At 38.7% G+C, this 20,261-nt stretch overlaps 1 protein-coding gene and 1 long non-coding RNA gene across 8 annotated transcripts in view; one reads left to right on the top strand and one right to left on the bottom strand.

Annotated features, from left to right (window-relative positions):
* The window catches only part of CCDC148 (coiled-coil domain containing 148), a 308,291-nt gene that overhangs the window by 9,248 nt on the left and 278,782 nt on the right, over positions 1–20,261 (bottom strand). For all 7 annotated transcript variants that reach the window (XM_058441815.1, XM_058441814.1, XM_058441820.1 and 4 more), the window contains 2 exons: positions 4,674–4,791; positions 2,302–2,442 (listed from right to left, as the gene is read on the bottom strand). In XM_058441815.1, the coding sequence (XP_058297798.1) occupies positions 2,302–2,442; positions 4,674–4,791 (259 nt within the window). The remainder of the gene's footprint in view (positions 1–2,301; positions 2,443–4,673; positions 4,792–20,261) is intronic.
* Positions 2,380–18,287, top strand: LOC131383947 (uncharacterized). The gene is made up of 3 exons (XR_009214362.1): positions 2,380–2,476; positions 3,858–3,909; positions 18,113–18,287. It is a non-coding gene; the product is annotated as an uncharacterized LOC131383947 (long non-coding RNA).

The raw sequence follows: 20,261 nt of genomic DNA, 5'->3' as shown, positions 1-20,261 counted from the left end.
TTTGTAAATAATTATTTTACAGATGAGGAAAACAAGGCATAAAGACATAAATAGCTTATACAAGTGCACCCAGCCAATAAACAGTGGATGTGGATTTGAATCCAAAACACCAGCTCTTAATATTACTTGTTGTCTAGCTTGGAATCATCCTTACTTTCTTTGTCCCCTCCCTTTCTCAGCCAGAGCCATTCATGACCCCACCACCACCACTGCTTCTATGAAGGCTCTGCCATTTTAAAAGGAACTCACCCCAAACCACGCCCACCCCCACTAATTTTCCATTCAGGACACATAGCTAAAACATAAATCTGATTACAGTTGTGTGTCACATAATGACAAGGATACATTCTGAGAAATGTGTCCTTAGGCAATTTTGTTGTGTGAATGTCATAGCATGTACTTACATAAACTGAGATGGTACAGCCTTCTACACACCTAGGTTATATGATATAGGCCATTGCTCCTAGGCTACAGCCTGTACAGCATGTTACTGTGCTCATTACTGTAGGAAGTTGTAACACAATGCTAAGTACTTGTGAATCTAAACATACAAGAGGAAATGCATTGTGCTATGATGTTAAGACACCACTAGGCAATAGAAAATTTTCAGCTCAATTATAATCTTAAGGGACCACCAACATATATGTGGTCTGTCTTTGACCAAAACACTGTTATGGGGCACATGACTGTATATAATTTAAAGCTTCGAAGTCTGGCATCTGCATACAGATACCTTAGTAGCAAGGCCTACTTGCTGCTACTGGTTAAATGCCTTAGTAGCAAGACCTACTATGCTTTTCACCGCCTGAACCTAACCCATGTTGCCAGTGTCCTCTCCAAGCACTTGTCATGTATCCCTTGTCATGTATCTTACACTGAAGACATACTAGGAAAAAGCCTTGCCCCACCCTCTTCTGCTTGGTCAAACCCAGAGGTGAAATAGGTCAACCGAGAATAAGGGTTAGCCCAGCGGCCTGAGACTTTTCAGCTTCTGATTTCAATCCTTTCAAGCCTCAGCTATTCTCCCCATTTTGGCAGCTAGGATCTAGAGACATCTCTTAAACCTTGTAATTAATCCTTCTCCCTATGTATCCTCCCCCACAACCTATTTTTGTTGTTGTTGTTGTTGTTGTTGTTGTTGTTGTTGTTATTATGGTAAATCATCTGGAGTAGATTTTGCTACTGCTTCCAAAAATCTTTGACTAAGATAGGGCTCAGAAGTTTCCTCTCTGACCACCTTCTCTGACTTCTCCAGTCAGGGTTAGCCATTCATTCCCTTCTTCTTCCTAGGGCAACCCTTAGACCTTCATTGTAGAGTTGATCCCACCCTGGTGGCATTGTTGCTATACGTGCTACTTTCCTTCCGCAGTAGGCTCTTTTGCTCACTTCCTCCAGACAAGATCAGCCTATCTTGCTCTGATGTAGCCCAGGCACCATACACAGAGCCAGAATATAATATATGTTGCATAAATATTGGTTCAATTAATAAATGAATGAATTATGCCTCTTTAGAGTCTCCAGCAAAGTATGCCGCACAAAGTAGAGACATAAGCGGATGAATGGATGGTTTCCTGGTTTTTAAATAATTAAATAATTATTTAGCTTCTCTCCTTAGATTTGTAAAACTGACAACTACTTTTCCTCTTAATTTCCGCGACTGATATATCATCCATCCACCCATCCATCCATCCATCCATTCATCTGTTCTCCCTCCTACCCTCCATCTGTCAATCCATACATCTAAAAGATCTTTTAAAATCCTTTCTCAGTTACAGGCACAGATTAAAATGAACCCCAGGTTCCTAAAAATGGTTAAATAAGCCCTGAACACCTTTTTCCGTAAAAAATGTTTTATCATTAGCTCTGATGTATTATCTTCTGTTCATTTTCATTTCTAAAAGCTTTCCTCTGCTTTGTCATCAGTATCAGTTGTTTAATATAATTTATATTACGAATTTAAATATAATTCTTAATATAACAAACATTTAAACAACAAGACACAATACAGAACTCTCAAATAAAATTTTATAAAGCATTTTTAAAAAAATTTAAAAAATAAGCTTCAATGACAGATTTATGACATTTTTAGGTAACCTTTTGTTCTATGGTAGCCTATTAACTAGTTTGTAATATTAAGAACTATGTAGTAATTATGTACTATCATTTAGAAGTAAAAATTATGCTAATATGTAAGATATTCAAATGTAAATATTGAAAACTGTTGTAATCCAAAACACACACCTCTAAAGTCCTTACCATCATCATGGCTTTTTCACCAGTCATGCTAATTTCCATAATTACCTGCTGTTCATTGTATGTATTCAATGTAAAGAGTGGCTTTTGAAGAATAAATTCTTCTTCAATTTCAATGCCCATCCTAGCTTTCGATGCCATTGTATCTGACATCATCCTAACAGGATCAAATTGAGCAACAACAGCAACCTAAAAATGAGAAAGCATGGCTACTTGGAACAAGGTACAAACTAAATATTTCTGGGCAACATTATTGATGTCTAATGCCCATTAAAGTTAAGAAATTTTATTAAAGGTAAAGCCTGAGAGGAAAGGGCAGAAAAAATATTAATTGGCCAGTCCTAGAGATCCACAAAGGAGATAAAACAAAACAAGTCAATACATATATAAGACAAAATATTAAAAGGCCTTGGCATATAGTTATTTGCTAATGATTGAATAATTATAATTAATTTCAGATAACAATTTATCTTTCTGATATAAAGTCACAGGAAATCTCGTATAGAAAACCTTACATATTCAACCAACTTGAAAGTCACAGAAAGTAAAGAAAAAATTCACTTTTTAACCATTAGCTATTTATGGTTATGGTAACAACCCCATGAAGTTTTCTAGGAAGTTTAATCTGATTGAACTGGATCTAGAGCATATAATTCATGGGTCAAGTGTGTTGGCATTAGTGAGCAAGATGGGTGAATTTCCTTTGTACCAGGCAACTAGATTTCCAGGGACTGCTATAAACCATTGTTCTCCTTCTACTGAAAAATTGCAAAGTCATTTTAACCCAAATACCCTTGTCTTTTATAATTCAAACCTGCATCTTAATGAAAAGAAGTCACTAATTTTGTAAATCATATGCACCATTAGTAACACCTGCCTATTAATTCTGAAAGTCAAGAATTAGCATGAAGAAAATGGCATTCTTAATGCCATTTAAAGACTGTAATAAAATCACTGAGGGTTGAACATGCATTAATTGTTATAGGTTTGCTAGCTAAAATAGCTTACATTACAGTTCTAAATACTGATTATAGATAAGAGAGAACAGCTATTTCCTCTTTCAAAGCATCCACAGATGGAAGGAATTCTAATCATATAGACTATAGTTATCAAAGTTATGTTTTGGAGAAGAATGTGTTCAGTAATAGTGACATTAAGTCTTGTACCCAGAAGGCCATGATATATAAATATTCGCTAATGGTTGAATAACTAAAATTTTGTAGGATCCAGGATTACCAGGACTTACATTCCTATGCTTTAAATTTATCTTTATAATCTTTTTTTATCAAAGAAGATGATGATATAATAGTTGTATGCATTTACACCACATCTATACCATCTCATTTAGCTAGACTTCCTTGGTTTGAATCAGTATAACATTTACTAGCTGTGTGACTTTGAGGAAAGCACCTAACCTCTGTGTCTCCTCTGTTTCCTCTCCTATAAAATGGGGATATTAATATTGCCCACATCATAAAGTTGTTGTAGAAATTAAAGTAACACCTAACAGCATTTAGAAGAGGGCTTTACACTTAGTAAATAATGATTTTGAACTCACATTATTGCAAACCTATAAGACAGATCCTATTATTCCCATTTTTCAGATGAAGAAATAAAGCTTATGGAGGTTAAGTAAATGACCCGTTTCCAGTGCCGGTGAGTACACAACCAGCTTGTACCAGGTTGGAAGGACACAAGAGGCCAAGTTCTTATCCATGATTCTGTGTTCCCTCCAGCAACACAGGAGTGAAACCAAGTAGTCCTTTCCTATTAGCTGGGAAATGGTGTCAATGAAGATTTTAGAGATTTTGAGTTGAAACAACCACTTCAAGTTCAAAACTCTGAAAAACTACCGGGTAAAATGATCACATTTCCCAAGTTCTTAAATTCTCACCCTTGCCATCTACCATCCATTTTCATCTATTTTTGCTTACTTTCACTAGGCAAAGTGATGGGAGGCTTTTATTTCTCCACAAAATAGATATTTTCTAAAAAACCGTTTTTAACACATTTGTTGACTGTGGAATGTTTCCAAAGGGAGGCTCCTATGCCAAAGAAGATTATCTTGCTCGAACTCCACCAGGTTTTTTGAGGACAGTAAAATTCGTAGACTAGATGTAGAGCCTCACTGTTGTAAATGGATACTATCCAGCTAATAAACTCTAGGTGATATGGATATAGTTAAATCTTGGGAGAGCTTTTTAAAAGGTGATGATAAAGTTCTTTCAATACACTGAGAAACTGGAAATGGTTCAATATAATCTAATTGCTCACAGGAATGAACAGCAGTATCCCAATTTGGAAAAGTTAAATTTTATATAACAGATGTCATGAACTAAGCCCCAGTAAGAATGCTATTAAGAGCACTTAGAAACTTTTTTTTTTAAAACCACCCATGAAAATTTCCAAATGAAAAACACCTGTTTCCTAAGGGCTTCTAGTCGCCGTGCTCTCTCTTTGTCTTCATGAGCTTCTTGAAGGGCCGCTTCCTTTTTCTCCATCAAACGCCTTTCCAATAATTCTTGTCTATATTTAACCCTTTAAAAATAACACAGAAGGAAGTTGTGGAAGCATCATAATAATATTGGAGATTGTACGGAAAACAGCATAGGGGCAGAACACATCTCAGAGGTAACAGCACTGTCACATTTTTTTTTTTTTTATTGATTTCCCATGTCCAAACCAATAAAAGACACTCCTATAAAATGCAATTTTTTTTTTTTTTTTTTTTTTGAGACGGAGTCTCGGCTTGAGTGCAGAGGCACGATCTTGGCTCACTGCAACCTCTGCCTCCTGGGTCCAAGCAATTCTCCTGCCTCAGCCTCCCGAGTAGCTGGGATTACAGGCACCCGCCACCACACCCAGCTAATTTTTGTATTTTTAGTAGAGACGGGGTTTCACCATGTTGGCCAGGATGGTCTCAATCTCCTGACCTCGTGATCCGCCTGCCTCGGCCACCCAAAGTGCTGAGATTACAGGAATTCATAGTAATTATAATAACAACCAGAGAAATACAGGAAAGCATGGGAGTAAAATTCAGTTCATCTCATTCCTCATTGAAATCATTTTATTAACTCTCAAAGTACCCACTGGCTGCCATGGCTCTGGCTAACCTGCCCTGAGAGGTGACTGGCTCACTTTCAAGTGAGCTATTATAGTGGTCTCCCAATGAGAAGTTTTAGCACACCTTGGGTTGTTAGAAAGTTTACGTTACTGATTAAATATACAAATTTTTAGAAGGAAAAGTAAAATAAGCTACTATAATAATATGTCTAAATTATTTTACTTACTAGAACTTAAACTTTACATATATCGTCATCTACATTCTCACTTTCTGAGTAGGTGCGTATGTGTGTTAAGCAACTTTTAAAATTGCACTTTGACATCTGTAGATGGCAGCAAAAACATGACTTTCCCTTCGCATTCTATTTCCAACCCCCTTAAAATCATCAGCTATTAAAATATGGCACACTTAAATACCAGCTTAAAGCCCTGAGCTCCTTGGCCCTCCTCTGCTGCCTTTTTTGGGCAGCCTCCCTTGCCATCTCCTTGTCCAAGCTATTCTTCTACTGAATTATAGAGATGGAATTCATCCTTTCAAAAGAGTAGGCACCTGGGTTCTCAGGAGAGTATTAGCTCTCCACCTCTGCCTTCCATCATTGAAAGATTTAGCTTTCTCTGTGGCATCAGTCACAAATGTCCTTTACCCTTAGTGTGCACATCTGCATTTTCCAAGGTGGAGACACCTTCACTAGACCTTTTACATTCTGGATTCTGGTATTTACGGCGTGTTCACCGTGCATCCGGTCTTGTTCTAAGTGCTTTATATGTTTCAGCTCATTAAGACCTCACAACAATCATATGCTGGGGTGCCATTTTTAATTCCATTTTATGGATATAAAGAAATAGAAGCATAGACATCTGATCTAAGAGATGTATAAATAAGAGCCACTGAGAATTTGGAGAAAGGTGAGATGACCAATCACTGCATTGTTGGAGGGGCTGGTGAAACTTAGCAAGAGCTTCACGGAGGAGGCAGTATCTGAGTAGGGCCTTGAGGATTAGGATTCCAGGCAGAGACAGCAAGTACAGGGTTGGCATCTGAGAGTGGCCCTCACTTGCCTCGACCTAGTCATGGAGGCCACGAGAGGGGAAGAGCTCAGGGTGGCAAGAACAGAACAAGTGAATGATGAGTGACAGAGAAGCCCAGGCAAGTACTGGTGGCTGAGGCTGCAGCCACAGGGTTCCCTTAGGAAGACATCCTCCTGGGGAGGAATACCCTAAAAACAGGTTGCTCATGAGGCTGTCGTGAAAGGAGAGGCACAGGAGAGGAAAGGAGGGAAGCACACAGTGGATCCTTGTGGAATACGAAACCTAGAATGGGATTTAGAAGGAAAATTCTAACCTCCTTTGATGGCCATGAGTGTTCTTGACAAAACTAGGAGTCAATATAGTCAAGACACATGGATTAAAGAGCCCACAGACCAGAATGCTCCCTTTCTCTCATGCCTCCATGTCATGGAAAGCTCTATTTCTCATTCTCTCCACTTTCACTAAGGCATGACATGACACAGCCTCCCTAATGAGGTTCTACTCAATTTAAGCACTGAGTACAAGCTAAGTGAACTACTGTGAAGGTTCAATTAAAAAATACCCTGGGATTTGACAATTACCATATGCTAATTCTCAGAACCTTTGGAAAGTTTCTCTTCCTTTGGGATATATAGGTTGCTTTGTCTGCAACAAAGTTTTTGTCTGCTTTGTGGAAAAGTAATAGTTGTTACAGTCAGGGGAGCTTGACTAGTGAGGAAGAAATTGCAAACGAGAGAAAAGCATTTGTACTTGTGTGGTAGAGAAGGCTGACTCGCTTACTTTGAGGCTCATTCGTTCATTTAACAGGTATTTGTTGAGCACCTGCCATGCATCAAGGGCTGTGTTAGGCACTGGTGATATAACGTCAACATGGGAGACATGCTCCTGTCCTCGAAGAACTGACAATCCAGTGTAGATACAAAGACCCAGGCAATTATGATACAGGGCAGCTTGTGCTCTGATGGGACAATGGGGCAGGGACCATGGGAAAGACAGCTTTGCCAGACTTGGGGCTTTCAGGGCAGTATCTATAATAGAAGGAAGTACTCTGAATTTAAGATCCAAAGAAGGAGAAGGAATGCACCAGGAGGGGAGAGAATAGAAAGAATGATTCAGACAAAAAAGTAGCATTTGAAGGCCCAGAGGTGAGAGTGAGCAGGTATGTTTGAAGAACTAAAAGAAATTCAGAATAACCAAAAATAAGCAAAATAAGGTGCAGAGGGCCAAGAACTGAAGCTAGAGAAGAAAGAGGGGCTGGACTGTGGGGGTTTTGAAAGCATAAGAGGTTTTGATCAGGGAGAAATATCTGCTGTGATATGCAGGATGGGTTGTTGGGAGGCAAGACTAGAGATGAGCAATCCAGATGGGATTGGAAGGCCTCCTGATCTAGGATGGTGGAAGAGTATTCATAGGAGGTTGGGAAAAGATAGGGATTTAAAGGACATGTAGAAAATAAAAATCAATAGAAAGTTTTTGTTTATTTTTTGGAAGAGGGAAAGAGATAGAGGAAGTTTTCTGTCTTACACAGTGAACAGTGGTGTTCCTCCCTAAGACTGGGAACTTCCATGAGAAACAGGGTAGTGAAAGAATTAAGTTCAGTTTGAACACACACCTGTCTTCACAAGATCTGGGCTGGAGAAATACATGGGGAGTCTTTACCAGTAGAACGGAATTGAAACCACAAGGCAGATGCCACCATCTAGAAAAAGAGTGTAGAGTAAGAAGAGAGGTAGGCCTGGGATTTATTCCTAAAGAAACAACACTTAGGAAAGGGACAGAAGGAGAGGAAACCATTTAGGGAAATGAGGAGGATAAGTGGTCCTAAGATATTAGGGAAAATGGGGTCAACAACATCAAATGCTACAGAAAGATCAATTCTAGTGCAAAATAATGATTGGGTTAAACAACAGGGAGTCATTGGTGACCTTGGCGAGAACATCCCGCAGAGGTGGATGAGGTGAGGTAAGGCAGTAAGAGAGGGCGTGAAGACAAACAAGTCCTGCAGCAAAACTGACGCAAATGGGAGGCGAGAGACAAGGCGGAGCTGGAGGGTGCACAGAGCCCACCACAGTTGCATTGGCTCCAAAGTGATGATCAAGGTCACTCTGACTGCCTGAAGGATTGGCCATGAAAAAAACTTCAGGACTTAGGAGACACACTCAAATTCTTCATTTTTACAGATGCTATGGTTTAAACTCAAATAATACTTCACTTAAAAAAGGAGAAACTCTTGGTGCCTCTTTCTTCTACTCTGGATAGAAAATTTTCTTTGCCTAAAGAGAAGTGATGCAGAAAAACTCCTGGGAGGAAGCCAAATACTCACATATTCATGAGGAAAGAAAATAGCAACACAATAAAGTCAATCATTTGGAAAATTTTCCACATAAATACTTTTAGCCATTTGAGGTAGCAGATTTTCTCCAAATTAAACTGTTGCTATGAAAGTCAATGTCCGGAAGTGGCTAAACTCAATAGTTTTTAAGTTGTGCACTGAATTCCCAAACAGAAACCTTCTTGGGTTCATTTCTCAGTCTATTATATGCTCCCTGAGTCTACAAAGGTTGAAAGTGCTGCAAAAGAGGCATTTTCGACTTCTCTTGGGGGAGGAGAAGCATCATATTGTTCAAAAGCAACAGCTGCTGCAGAATCGGGCACAGCACTAACAATAATCCGGAAAGGATTTTATTTAAGCCTCCAGGCCTGAGTGTAGTTGAAGGGACAGTATGCTTTCATGTAGAAATGGAGAGTTTATGTATCATTTATGAGACTTTTTACTGTGTGCACTGCACTCTAAGAAATGAGTATACAAATGCAAATGTTTGGAAACACCTTGATGTGTAGTAACAGCTTCCCTGGGCTTCACTGAAACTTCAGTAAGAACCAGGCACAATAGTAAGTACCAAATCTTGACCTTCCTTTTATCTGGAGTCACAGCTAACTTTCCTCTAAAAAGAAGCTACAGCCACCAAGGGGGAAAAGGACTTCTGACAAATGGTCAATAGTGGCAAGTTCTACGATTTAAAACAAACAAAAAACTTAAGCAATAAAACAGAGCATAAAGACATATCTTAATTAGGGTCTCTAACTAGTATGGAACTCCCTCCCACCACCTAACATTTCAGGCAAGAAATTTGCCCTACTGAATTAAAGGCAGTTTATAAACAAACTTGCTACTTAATGTTTAAGTCATGTGGCTTAGTCAATGTGGAACAAGAAATCTTTAAACAGGCACATGCCGGAGGTGCTACCATCAGGTGTTTCAGCGGCAGCATCATGGGGAACCTGTTTCTGCCTGTTGGGAAATTCATTTTTGGCTCAGATTTTACTCAGGAGGTTGTTCTTCCCACTAAGAAGAGGGGACCCCTCCATTAACCACAGGGCACCCCAACAGGGAAGAATGTGCAGATCAAAGCAGGCAGGCCAGGTGCCAACACGTTTCAAGTGGAGGGGAGAAGTCCGCCCAAAGAAAAGAATGGGAATTGTACATGCAATTCACATTCACAGTGAAAGGCATCACCCCTCTAACCACACAGGCTGGGAGTCTCCACTCACTGGGGATTCTGGCTAAAGGCATAAGCAAAGACCAATTTCTGCAAACAGAATGTGAATCCTGGCAAGACAGTGACATCCTGGTACAGATTGGCATGAGGCAAGAACAAAAAAAACTCACAGGGTCTTTGCAAAACCAGAAAAGATGAACCCTTGCCAGCCCCAAACAGAGACCATTGTTCCAGCTCACAGAGCTTCCTGGTTCCTTTGTGAAGCTATTGGAACCCCATCTTTTAATTGATTAATTAGTTAAATTAGTCAACATAGAGTTACTTAAGCACCTACTATGTGTCAAGCACTGTTTTAGGTGCTCAGGTTATAATAGTGGGGGGAAATAAAACAGGAAAGAAGTCCCTACTCTGTTGAGTTTTACATAATTTGTGGTCTGTTATGCATAAGCATGCCTAAATGAACACTGTAGTAAAATCACAAAATTGTTCTTAATAAATTGTTTTTGAATTTATTCATAAACTTCCAAATTACAGAGCCCCTTCTCAGATTGCTACAGAATCATGATTCTCAATCACTGAAACTTGTAAAATGACTTGCAATGCCAAGGCCTCACTCCAGAAAAATTACATCAGAATCTAGTAGTCAGGCCCAAGTACTGTATTTTGTTGAAAGTTCCACTAGATGATTCTAATGAGCAGCCTGGGATGAGAACCAATGCTACAAAGCTTAGTCATTCTCAAACAAGTGTACATCAGAATCACCTGTGTGTCTGGTTAAACCTCAGACTTCTGGGCCAGCTCCAAAGTTTCTGATTCAGTAGTTGTGAAGTGGAGCCCCCAAATCTGCATTTCTGACAAGTTTCCAGGTGATGCTGATTGTGCTGGTCTGGGGCCCACACTTGGAGAACTACAGCATAGATAAATATACAGATTAAAAGGACTCTACCGGACTATTGTTATCAAGACAAAACCAGATACAAATTACTACCTAGACAGGGCTTATTTCTGTTTGCCTGTGCTAAGCATTGCAGTTATATGCCTCAGGACTGTTCCAAACTAGAAATTCTTCCTTGGTATTATTGACGTTCCAGAGCAGGACCTTTCAACCCTATTCTTTCCCAGCCCCTATGGCCCTGACACACATGGATGACAGGTTCCCTCAGATACCAGAGCCTTCTCAGGCTTGGATAAGGGCTGGTGATGGGCAGTTGCAACAATGGCTATTACTGAACCTCTTTCTTTCCCTCTGATGGACAAAACACTGGTGTATCCTGATGACAGCTGAAAACCTCAGGCTACTGGCCGATATTTAAAGGGTCTATTCAGTAAAATCAAAGGAAGAGGAAATAACTCGAAGGCATCTCAGCCTTTAAAAAGAGATATGAACCACTTTCTTTGAGAATCATTTTGGCAGCTCCAAGGGTTGGATATTTTATCACAACGGAAGCAAAAACCCATAAATAAGGGCACGTTTTCCTGTTGATTTTAATCATTTCTAAGCCTGCTGTTTGAGTTCAGGTGAGGTGGAAGTGAGAGATACAAACAAGGACTTCAATCTGGGAGTCCAATGTTGAAAGCAGGACAAGATGTGAAGAGAGAGACACTGGAAGAATGTTGCAAATATCATATTAGCCCATTCCCCAAACTAATCCAAAAAAACTATTTCTGCCACAACTGATTTATTATTCTTTTTTTGAACCATTCCTAACCCTTTCTACCTGACCTCCTATAATCCTTTTATATCTTTACATATCTCCAACATTTTCCTCAACTACTCCGTTCCAATAACATTCCAAATGGGGCTCATTGTTTATAGAGAATTTAAAAATAATAAACAGACAAAAACCTTTAAAAAAAATCACCATGCCCCAATAGTCTAAATAATGTTAGTGATAAAATACTTCCTCCACTGGAACACTCAGCCCCACCTGACCCCATTCTCAGTCGCTGCTTTCAGTGATTTGCCTTAATTGAAAACCAGTGTTTCCCAGGTGCCACTACTTTTATTGCAACCTCTTAAAATAGAGGGTACCTGCAGAGAGGAGGCTGAGTTTTTCTGGCTCCTCAGTGACAATTTCAGAAAGTTTTACACACTGACTTTGGGATGATACCATCCTGTCTGTCCTGTGGTTCTTGGAATTAACTACTGGCTGGCTGGGTCAGTGTCCAATATTTACTCATCCCTGCCCACACAGTCTCTTGATTTCCAGCACCATTAACTCCATCCCTACTTCAACAACCTTTTCCTTAGACCTAACTTGGAGTTGTCATCACCTAGAACTGTTCCCCTGCCAAAACCTTGAACTGGGGAATCCTGTTATATGCCTCCAAGATCTGGGGTCATGGCATAGACTTAGAAAGACTGTATGCTGCATAAGTCTAGGAAGTGTCATTCACATGGATTGCCTGTCACCCTTCTGACACTGTCACCCATTTAACCTTACTTAATCTGTGATTTGAGCTTAGCAAGATTTCCATTGTTCAACAATATTTATTAGCTTAAATTAATAACCAACCACCTTCCATGGTTCTTTTTCCTCTGCATATAAACTTATTCAAATGAGGTGGAGGGATATATCTCTCAACTCTGGCTCCCTTTTCAGATACTGTCTTTTTTCTTTCATTCCTTTTACTGCAAAATTTCTTAACTGAGGAAGCCATATATTCTGTCTCCAGCTCTTCACTTCTCATTTATTAACTTAAATATCATTGAACAATGGAAATCTTGCTAGGTACTAGGTTAGGCCTTCCCTCCTGAAATTTTCCTTCTACTTTTCCCTTTGCTCCCAGGCTACAAGAACCAATCAGGCTTTATCTCATTCTCTCCCCAGCTTTGGAGCCCTGGGTCTATCTCTTCAAAGGCATTGTCAACAGTATCCTTTAATTATCTTGCCTTTTTTTTCTCATCTACCCTGCCAATATCTAACTCTAACTCTTTGTTGAAATTATTATACACTAATGAAGTTGAACCTTAACTGGACATTCAACACTGCTCCAGAATTATTTATTCTCTCCCCAGCTGCTTGATGTTCTCCTTGAATTTCTACATCATGGCTAACTCTCCCTCTTAGTGGAGAACCTCACCTGCTCCACTGAAAAGAGCATTCATTTCCTCAATATGCTTTGCCGCTTCCAATCTTGTCAAAACTCATCTTCATTCATCCTTTGCTCCTTAAATCTGGGCTTTTAATCCTATAAACCTAGTTGCTGCTAGGATCTTGCTCCAGAAGTGAACTTCTTTCTTTCTTAATTCTTCAGTCTCTCTCTCTAACCAGCCACCTTCCATGGTTCTCTTTCCTCCATGTATAAACTTATTCAAATGTGGTGGAGGGATGTATCTCTCAACTCTGGCTCCCTTTTCAGATACCATCTTTTTTTCTTTCATTCTTTTTACTGGAAAATTTCTTAACTGAGGAAGCCATACTTTCTGTCTCCAGCTCTTCACTTCTCATTTAGTCCAAATCATCCTGCAGTCTGGCCTCTGTCCACTCCACTCTATGGAAACCACTTTCTCCAATAACACCAGTGACTCAAAATTGCAAACTCAGAGCCGTCTTTCAGAGCTCCTTCAATGTGACCTGTCTGCAATGCCTAGTACTGATGATATCTTCTTCTTGGAATGTGCTTTCTATCTCTTGCACTGCTTTCTCTCCATTCCTTTTACCAGCTTCTCCTCATCTGTCTACCCAAAGTGCCAACATGAATCCTCTTCTTTTCTCAATTTAAAAACTACTTCTGAGAAATCTGACTTCAACACAATCAGTGCACAAATATCTGCAGCCTCTACCTCCCTCAAAGTCCCAGATCCTTTGAGCTTTTATTTGTTCTTTATGTAAGTTCAGGATTACCCTCAAACAAATCTCTCAAGTGTAACTATATTACATTGCTGGTTAAATAAAGAACTGATGCTTTAAGGGCGTCTGAGTTGGGTATAAGGTTGACATCTTCTTGTGCAAAGTTAGGAACGAACCTGATGACACATCTAACTAGAAAGCCAGACAGCTTCCTTACATGCTGTTAAGAGATGAGCTACTATGGTACCCTGGGTACCATGGACAGAGCTAAGATCACGTCCGGTCAATTATTTGGGGTCCACTCCAATCCAAAAGCAGACAATCAAGCTCCCAATGTTTAATGTCTTATAACATGGCTGCAACAATTTTAGCCTGAAATATTCATAGAGGAGTTGGTCATTTCAGCTACTCAAAAACCTAAGGAAAGCCCTCATAAAATATGTAACTTTGAGCAATAGAACTTCCTGGGGCCAAGAAAATCATGTATATGCTTAAGCAACTGATTGAGGTGACTTCACTTTTGGGATTATTAGCTATAAACCACTTTATATAATCTAAAAATAACGACTTTGATATTAGAATAGTTTTTTCAAATATGTGTCTTCTTTCTAGCAGTAATTAGATACCAGAGCCAACTGCCTATTATGGACACATCTAGATTTTAATCATTAAATCAGTACTGGGATAACTGGCTAACCATATGCAGAAGAACAAAACTGGACCCCTACCTCTCACCATATATAAAAATTAACTCAAGATGGATTAAAAGCTTAAGAATAAGAAATCAAACTATAAAAATCATAGAAGAAAATCTAGGAAATACTCTTCTATACATTGGCCTAGGCAAAACATTTATGACTAAGTCTTCTTAAAATGCAACAAAAATAAAAATTGACAAACAGGACCTAATTAAAGAGTTTCTGTGCAGCAAAAGAAATTCTCAACAGATTGAACAGACAACATACAGAATGGGAGAAAATATTTGCAAACCAAGCATCTGACAAGGGTCTAATATCCAGAATCTATAAGGAACTTAAGTCAACAAGAAAAAGAAACAAATAAACCCATTAAAAAGTAGGCAAAGGACATCAACAGACACTTCTCAAGAGAAGACATATAAGTGGCCAACAAACATCATTAATCACCAGAGAGATGCAAAACAAAACCACAATGACATACTATCTCACACAGGTCAGAGTGGCTATAGTTAAAAAGTAAAAAACAAAAATAACAGATGTTGACAAGGTTGCAGAGAAAGGGAACACTTATACATTGTTGGTAGGAATGTAAACTAGTTCAGCCACTGTGGAAAGTAGTTTGGAGATTCCTCAAAGAACTTAAAAAAAAAAAAAAAAAAAAAAAAGAATTACCATCTGACCCAGGAATCCCACTGGGAATTTATTAACCCTCAAAAAAAAATCATTCTTCCAAAACGACACCTGCACTCACATGTTTATTGCAACACAATTTACAATAGCAAAGACATGGAATCAACCCAGGTGCCCATCAATGGTGGACTGGAAAAAGAAAATGTGGTACATAACCACCATGGAATACTATGCAGCCATACAAAAGTACGAAACCATGTCTTTTGCAGCAACATGGATGCAGCTAGAGGTCACTATCCTAAGTGAATTTAATGCAGAAACAGAAAGCCAAATACCACATGTTCTCACTTATAAGTGGGAGCTAAACATTGAGTACACATGGACACAAAGATGGGAACAATAAACACTGAAGATCCCAAAATGGGGGAGGGAGGGAGAGAGGCAAGGGTTGGAAAACTACCTATTGAGTACTATATTCACTACTTGGGCAATAGGATCATTAGAAGGCCAAACCTCAGCATCACACAATATGCTCATGTGACAAACCTGCACAAGTACTCTCTGAATCTAAAATAAAACAAAATTATGAAAAATATGTAAACCACAATGTGGTAGACAGCTTTTTTTTTAAATCCCTCTAGCATTAACCTAGTAACACCAACCCCCTGCTGCAGAACTGCCCATTCTTGTTCTATGTAGGTCTGTTGAGGGCTCCTTTCTGAGAACCACCCTCCTCTTCTTGGTATTAGGATTTACATATGACCAGATATGGTTAATGATAGTACATTACAAATATGACCACAGGGATTGGCCCTGAGTGAACACATGGCTTCAGCTGAGCCAGTTTGACTCTTTTCCTGGGATTTATATACGGATACTGAAGAAAAGCCTTCTCTTCTCTCTGAGGTCACTAAGCTAGAATGATATAATCAAGCCTGGAGCTGCTTATAGCCATGCCTCCTCTTCTTCCCACCTGCAGCCAGGCCCTAGAGGAAGTTCACATCAATGCACAGACAGGTACTGAGTAAAGAGTTAGAAAGAGAGTGAGAGGAATCTGAAGATACCATTTGAGTCACTGAGGCCAGACTCATGCTCTGGATTCTCATTCTTGTAAATCAATTCATTCTCTTTTCTGCCTAAGCTAGTTTGAGTTAGGTTTTGTCAGTTGCTTCTGAAGATTCCTGACTAGTAGACATATCTTCTATGTGTAAGGAAATCTGTGTCTTTTTGTCCTCTATAACAAGAGGACATGTATCTAGCTGTTCCAAAGGGTAATCAGTTCTTTTCCCAAACTGATGGTCCATGGAATGTTAATTTCCCACAGGAAGTTAACATGTGTACCATAAAAATGTGTTCAAGTAAGTTTGGGAAATACTAAGATAAACAAAGTAAAATAAATTTATTTATGGCAGGAGATTTCAGAATATTTATGATAATATGGTGGAGTGCATTATGAATCTCTAAAAGGAAGACTTGGTGTGCTTATTGCTCAGTTATCTCGTAACAGAAACCTTTTTCAATAGACCCAGTTTGGGAAATAATACTTGCCTTTCCATAAGCAAGCAAGAATGGTCAAGTAAACAAACTGAATAGCGTAGACACATAAGACACTTTCTGCTTTGTATTATAATTTCTGTTTTCATGTCTTGTCTACTAGACTGTATACTTCCTGAGTCTAGTGGTTATGACTTAATCTCCTGTGTATCCCCAAGAACTAGCAGAGCGCCTAAAACACAGAAGATAAGCACCAATAAATGAAAGAAACATAGAATAAATGATGAGTGAAATTAAAAAGTGATGGAAAGCATTCTATTGAATATCCTAAGCTGTAGGTAAATAATAGGACACAGGAGTTGGCAAAATAAAAATGTAAGAATAAATTAAATATACATTATTCCTTTAAGCCTGTCTAATTAGTCAGTGAGTATGACTTTGTAAGATATTTAATCATTTGCAAAGTTGGAAGAGAAACTGAATTACTGGAGAACAAATCTAGTGTCTAGTTCCTTTTGAGAATAAGGAGCCATGAATGCTAAAAGCGAAACTCAGGCATGACATCCAAGACCATGATACAGACTTGCTAGGATCATGATTTTGGAGGGACAGCACAGGCAGAAATAATGTTGGCTTTCAGAAATTATTTATCATGAACTGAAATTTAAAAGGCCACTCAGGCAGATCAGCATTTATTTGCCCAATTGCCTCTAATACATTCATTTATTCAGCACATTTATACAAAGTGCCATATATGTAAATGTGTAACAATTATATTTCTGCAAAACAAACCAAAAACCCAGAGCAATTAGAAACACCTATCAAGTAGACAAAGGCAGAGCTTACATCTGGATTTTGAATACTTACAGGCACCTGTCACTTGCCATCATATGAACTCACTAACAAAAGACATCTGCCATTTGATACTAATTGGGTAATTTGCACAGTGACTCTTGAACTCACAAATGGTTTATGGTAGATATAGTTTAACTCCACAATTCATATGTATTGCATTTTAAAAATCTTTACAAGGCCATATAATCATTTTATCAGTTGTGTAAGAAGGGAACTTTTGTTGAGGGTTTACCTCATAACATTGGAACCTTTCTTTAAATTCTTATGCTAATTTTGTTTGTAAAGAAAAAGAAATGCTTTTAAAAGTAAGAAAATGATAAGCATGGGTGATTAGTTTTTTTGGAGAGGTTTTTTTTTCAGCTGAAAAATTCTCATAAGACACATATAATTTCTGATGCCCAAAATTTTCATAAATGTGTTTTCAGAATCACAAATACTAAAGGAGGCATTGCTTTAGTATTGAGCTTTTTAAAAACATGCTAATAAAATATACCACCGTGTTATCAAGTCATAATATTTCAGTCTAGTTCTATCTATTTTTAACTTCGGCTACTTATTGTGAGAACTGATTTTAATTGGTCCTCGTTTTTCTGGAGATAGACATCTGTATGATTAAGATGATGGGACTGGGTTCTCTTCTTTAGCAGCACTGCTGAACCGAGAGGGCACTGAGACCACAAAAGAAACCACAGTCTTCTCCCTTAAACAAATGATTTAAGTAAATAAGATTAATAAAACATGGCTTCTCTAATGCTGTTTGAAAAATCCCCATTACATTCTCTTTCTTCCTTCCCAGATCTCTCAGAACTTCTGTAGAAGGCAAACATCAAAAGGACCAAAGATTTTTGTAGCGATTCAGCCGCCCACAGCAAAGAAGTAAACCTTGATTTTCTTTCAGCCTAGGAAATGATCAGTGAAGAGGCTTCACAAACAGCCTCTTTAACATTTGAGGTTAAAAAAGAAAGTCAGTGGAGCAGAACAGTTACTTTCACAAATGCCTTCGAGGTTTTTTCTTCCATTTTTAAAGTAACCCTTCTAATCCCCCCAGTAAAATATTTTCATTAGCTAAACTTTTTGGCTAGGCATTTTAAACATGCTTTAAAAAAACAAATGATAAAATATATTTATGTATTGGGTGTGACTTTTTCTAGCGCTTTTTTCCTTTGGCTTTCTCAAACGCTGATTTCCTCCGGCTATAGAGTTTCAACTAGCTTCTTTGGTGACTCTGCCAAGTCACACCTACCTTAGCAGTTTCCTTTTTGTCTCAGAATTCAGCTTTTGAGATTGAGCTTCGGAATCACTGTTGCTTTTTTTTCTTTGGAGACAGACAACTCTTACAAAGCAGTTCACTCTAGAGTCCTGCCAAGTGAACCCTGGTGTTTGGATTTCAGGAGGAGAGCCCATCTCCAGTGCCTACTTGGGGAACTCTGTTACCTACACTGTAGTTTTTTCAGGTGAGATGCCAAAGGTTATGTTCAAGAAAGGCAAAGAGAGAGAGATGTGTTGCTTTCACCAACACTCAGACAATAAAGTCAAAAATAGTAAAATTAAATTAATAGGGAACCAACTTTACTGGAAAAGATAAAGCAATAAACTGGACAGAGATTCAGATGAACTTACAAATAATATGGAGATCACAGATAGCCCCCTCTTTTAAAGGAAACATGTATATATCTTCTCGCCAGCTTTATTCAAGTATGCACAGAAATAAACCTCAAGAAACCCTGTCTTTTCCTTTCCTACATTAAGCTAGAGATGTCCATATGGGTCTCTGTTTGGATGTCTCTCTCAAAGGAAACAGAGAAATTGCTAGAGGAGGGTCGTGGGCCAGAGAATAAAACAGGCTTCCAACAACTCACGATTTGTAAACTTTAGTCGGATGTCTGGATTATAATTAAATCTAAAACTTGGAAAGCAGCTGGGGAAGGGTAGACAGGCTGAATGAGAAGTAGGACAGGGTTTACTAAGCAAATCATGGTGTAGGAAAAACAGACAGCTAACTTTTATGAAATTTTATTTTAATAAAGGTTACAATGGCCAAGCGTTGGCCATCTAGACACAGCTAACAAAGGACACCAAGAGGTGGTTGTGTCTCTTTGTTCACATTCTACATAGAAAGTAAAGCAGCAGCAGGAGAGACTCCTTAGGAAGAGCTCTCTCCCTTCGTGAGAACTTCACAGTAATAGAGGTCAGGAAATAAACAGACTTGGCACTCTCATGGGGCCAAACCATTACCTCCAAACAGTAAACCCAAGGGAAAATTCCACTTAGTCCAAGTTAAGCTGACAAAGTGGTATCAATATTGCCCATTAAGGATAGGTTTATTTGCTCTGACCTAAGGTGCTTGGCAATCCCACGGTCTAAATAGAGAAAAAAAAAAAGGCTTTTTTATTTTCTCTAAAAGCAATAAGCTTATGTCCAAAAGATTATAATTTCTCAGAGATATTGTCAACCCTGTCAATATATGAAAGGCAACTCACATTTTCTCTCCAAGTGACTCTAAATTTTAATCTTTATTATCCTTTCCCAGACGTCACAACTTCTCTCTGCCAGATTCTCTATTATTTCAAGAGACAAGAATATTCCTTAAGGCCTCCTTTTGAATATACATCTTTCTGATATCATGTCTCTGGTTTCCCTGAAGACTATCACATCAACAAATCTATCTTGTGCCTGGATTCTAGGCTTTGAAAATAATTGTATCAGTTTAGCCAGGCACAATCAACATTTCTGTCTTATGTGCATTCTTCAATTCCAGCAGAATGTCTTGTTTGCACCGCCCCAATTCTATGCATAAAAGTGTTGATGCAGAAATTGGCATAATTGTGAACAGAGACAAACCTTTCTGCAAATAAGAAAACTGTCACTCATGGACCACAGGAAGACTCTATTCTGAGACTGGTGCAACATAACATCAGCTATGGAAGTCCTAGAAGGGTATGGCT

The sequence above is a fragment of the Hylobates moloch genome, unplaced genomic scaffold, assembly GCF_009828535.3.
Source record: "Hylobates moloch isolate HMO894 unplaced genomic scaffold, HMol_V3 SCAFFOLD_1, whole genome shotgun sequence".
NCBI classification, from domain to species: Eukaryota; Metazoa; Chordata; class Mammalia; order Primates; family Hylobatidae; genus Hylobates; species Hylobates moloch.
This window is presented reverse-complemented; position numbering and strand designations above follow the sequence as displayed.